This window comes from Tupaia chinensis, unplaced genomic scaffold (assembly GCF_000334495.1).
Source record: "Tupaia chinensis unplaced genomic scaffold, TupChi_1.0 Scaffold000704_1, whole genome shotgun sequence".
Taxonomy (NCBI): domain Eukaryota; kingdom Metazoa; phylum Chordata; class Mammalia; order Scandentia; family Tupaiidae; genus Tupaia; species Tupaia belangeri.
Window position 1 is genome coordinate 1,809,403 of NW_006160227.1, and position 3,787 is coordinate 1,813,189.

Sequence of the window (3,787 nt, forward strand, 5' to 3'; positions counted from 1 at the left end):
CCACAAAGCCGTGGGCTGTTACAAAGGTGCTCTTGAAGTGGGGTCGGCTGGAGTGGGGTCAGGGAGAGGGTGCCTACAAAGAGCTGCGGGAGCTCCGGGGAAGGCACTGCTGCCCTCACTTCTTGCCACAGTTCCAGAAATACATGGAATTGAAGTTCGGTCCTCTGACCTTTATCAGGACTGGGAACATTGAGACCATAGTCTTTTTAGAATTATTTATTTAACTTCACTTATTATTATTATTATTTAATTTGACCAGAGAAATAGAGAAGGAAAGTGAGAAAGCAAGCTGCCGGGTCCAGATTCGAACTGTGGTCAGCCATGTGGGAGTCTAGCGCCTTCACCACCATGCCACCTGCTGGCCCCACAGCAGCCTCTGTTTCAGTCCAAGGCCTCATGCCCGCTCTCGTTACCCCCCGTGTGCCCCTCTCTCCGTGCCCTTTGCCGGTTGTGTGCACAGCTGGACAAACGACGGTCAGTACCTCGCGCTGGGGATGTCCAACGGGGTCATCAGCATCCGGAACAAGAACGGCGACGAGAAAGTGAAGATCGAGCGGCCGGGGGGCTCCCTCTCCCCGATATGGTCCATCTGCTGGAACCCTTCAAGGTACTCCCACAGCCATCCTGGGGCAGCCGCTCCCCGGAGCAGAGACTCAGCAGGCTGCGTTCTTTCTCTCCCTGAGGTCTCTGTGCATCTGAAGGCTTCTCACCCCCTTGACTGGTCTGGCTTAAAACCTGCTCCATTTGAATGGAATTTTTAAAGAGCCTGTATTGAGTTTGGATCGAGTCCCAGAGATTCAGCTAAGCAGATGAGCTATCTAGGCCAGCTCAAAGTGTGTGTGTGTGTGTGTGCACGTACGTGTGTGTGCTCACACGTGCACAAGTGTGTTTCGTGCGTGCGGTGTGTGAACGACACAGGAGGGCCATTTCCTTATAAAGTAATAGCTGAGCTCTTTGCTGTGACTTTATTTTTGTCTTTTCTCTTTTTTCTTTTCTTCCCTCCAAGTCTGGGCAGAAAAGTACGTGCCCACCTGTTAATAAATAGCTTTCATGAGCTTTTCTGCTACCTTTGCCAAAAAGTCACAGTGAAGTCTACAGATGTCCCTAAGCCCAGAGATTCACAGACAATCGGAATAATTGGCATCTACCATCCCAAACCTTGCAGCGTTTTTCTTTCAATGCCCACGTGACCTTGAGCGTGGACTAATAGCTTCATATGCTCTTGTGTAATTCTAGAATATTATTAAACCATCAGTATCCCCCACCCCCTGCCCCGAGAGTCCTCTGAAGTTAAAGGACTTCATTGTTTGCCAGCCCAATGTCATCTGATAGGATGCCTGCTTGATTTAGAAGGTTGTTTAACTCCATTGCCTTTCCTGGACCAGATTATTATGCGTCTTCCTGAGTAGCTTTGTCCAGCCTTGGCCATACCAGGCACGTCTCATGCCATCAAAGGCCATTAGCCTACCCCCGAGTTCCTGCTGTTTGATTTTGTGGCCACAGATGGCGGTGTGGTTTGAGGCTACCATTTTTAATTCATGAGAGGCAGGATGCCCAGCACACCTAGTGGTCGTCCTCTTCCGGGTAGGGCTCAGGGGCTCCTTGACAGGCTCTGAAAATTATGGCATTAGTGTAGTTCTGGGCTCTGTGACTGTCAACAACCACTTACTGTCTGCAGCCGGTGGGAGAATGTCTGGATGAGCAGAGAGAACGAGGATGCTGAGGAAGTCATTGTCACCAGATATTTTCAGGAGCTCCCTTCCACTCTGAAGTCAGCAGTGTACGGTAGTCAGGGTAGTGAGGCAGAGGAGGAAGAGCCAGAGGAAGAGGACGACAGTCCCAGGGACGACAACTCGTGAGTGTGTGCCGAGGAGTGAGAACCCTCCTTGGCAACGCCCCGGTCCCACCGATGCTGTCCCGAAGCTCCTCGACCAGGGGAGCCGTCCAGGGGCTGGGTAATTGTTGGAGCCCCTCAGGAGGAATCGTCAGGAGCTCCTCCCACAAAGGGTAGCACACCCTTGAACCTCGTGTGGAGGTTACAAATTGATTTTGTCAAACTATGAGAAATGTCGGAAGGTCCTAACATTTCCGTAAAAGCCCGGCCTGGGAGGAGACCGCTGCTAGCCTTTCCATGTCTTTCCTCTGTCTTCGAGGGTGTTCCTGTAGTTGGCTATCATACCCTCATTTCTGGCTTTCACTTAACATCAAAGAGTGAACCTTGGGCTTGTAGGTGGTGTAGTGGTTAAGGTGCTTGATCCCACATGGCTGACTCCATGGTTCAAGTCCTGGACCTGGTGGCTTGAGAAATGCTCCAGGCATGTGTACGTGTGTGCCCAAAATCCTGAGAGGAGAATGGAGAAGAAAGGATGGAATGAATCACTTAGGGGGGATGATTTCTCACTTTCTCTCTCTCTGGCAAGCACACACACTCTATAGTAAAAAATCCTTAAAAAAAGAAAAAAATCATACCGTGGATTCTTTCCAGCATGACTAGAAGTCCTTTGAAGAACACGATTAATTTTTCCTTCCTTTCAATTTGCTCTAGGGCATGTGCACTCACCCACGACAGACAGGAAAAGTAAGAAATAACCCCTGCCTCATGGGGTAGCCGTAATCTTCTTGTCCCTTCTTCTCTCAGCACTTCTGTAGGTTGAGCATGCATCCATGCACATGTGTTTGCGTGCTTTTCAACCTACCAGGTCCAGGACTTGAACCACGCAGTCAGTCCTGTGGGATCCAGCTGCCTTAGCCTCCATGCCGCCTGCTGGCCCGGAAGACCGTGGTTTGTGATGCCTGTCTAGAACGTTCTGTGTGTGCCCGTGTTCAGGTGACCTTACTCTGCCCCCAGAGAGGCGTCTTGGCCTGTCCCCACACGGTACCTCACCTTACGTTTGCCAGGTGAGGCTGCGTGTGCTGGGGAAGCCCGGACCGTATGCACAGGCCTCGCACACACTGGCTGTCTAGGCGACATCTCTTCTCCTCTCCCGAGGGGACCTGCCTGGAACACATTGGCAGGCCTGAGTAAGGAAAGCAAAAGTAGCCAGGATGTTCCCAGCTGACAGTAGTGATGGAGTTTGGTGTTTTCCAAACTGTGCTCTCTGGTGCCTGAGGTACTTTGGAGGTCCTGAGGTAGGAAGTGGGGACAAGGAAAGGAAGGAGCAGACTTCAGGGCCCACCTGTGCTTCCACCAGAGCAGTCCCTTTTAATGTGCAAAACGATTTTTTTATAGCCCTTTGCTAGAGGGCACGTGCACTCGCCAGAAAGACAGAGACAGACAGAAAGTGAGAAATCACCCCCAGGGGGGATGGCCACACTGCAATCCTTTCTCCTCTGTTCCCCTCTCGGGATCTTGGGCATGCACGCACACACACCCAGCGTGTTTAAGCCACTGGGTTCGGGACTCGAACTGTGATCAACTACATAGGAGTCCAGCGACATAGCCATTTTGCCAACTACTGGTCCCACAAACGATTTTTGAAGAGTTATGATGCTCCAGGTGGAAAAATGGGGAAAAGAGATTGAAACTCTATCTAGCTTTTAGGACCTGAGCCCAGCCCAGAGCCGTAGGTGGGCTTCTGAAGATCTCACTGCAGGCTGGGCTCCTGGATCGTGTTGGGACCACGAAGCCAGTCACATGGAGCTCACCTGCGGCCCCTTACTGGTAACATCCCCTTGGTCTTGCTTTTTCCCCTGGCTACGAAGTCGTGCCTGTCACATTTGCCCTTTGCCACTCTTGACTCCACGCCTGCATATTCTGTGGTGCTGCCAGCTGACCACAAGGCTCTGG

General features: G+C 51.5%; 1 protein-coding gene across 1 annotated transcript in view; it reads left to right on the forward strand.

The window, feature by feature from the left end:
* Nucleotides 1–3,787, forward strand: part of IFT122 (intraflagellar transport 122) — a gene marked incomplete in the record, with an annotated part of 100,738 nt that overhangs the window by 32,016 nt on the left and 64,935 nt on the right. Inside the window, 2 exon segments of the mRNA XM_014592486.2 lie at nucleotides 461–607; nucleotides 1,679–1,855. Of these exon segments, the coding sequence (XP_014447972.1) occupies nucleotides 461–607; nucleotides 1,679–1,855 (324 nt within the window).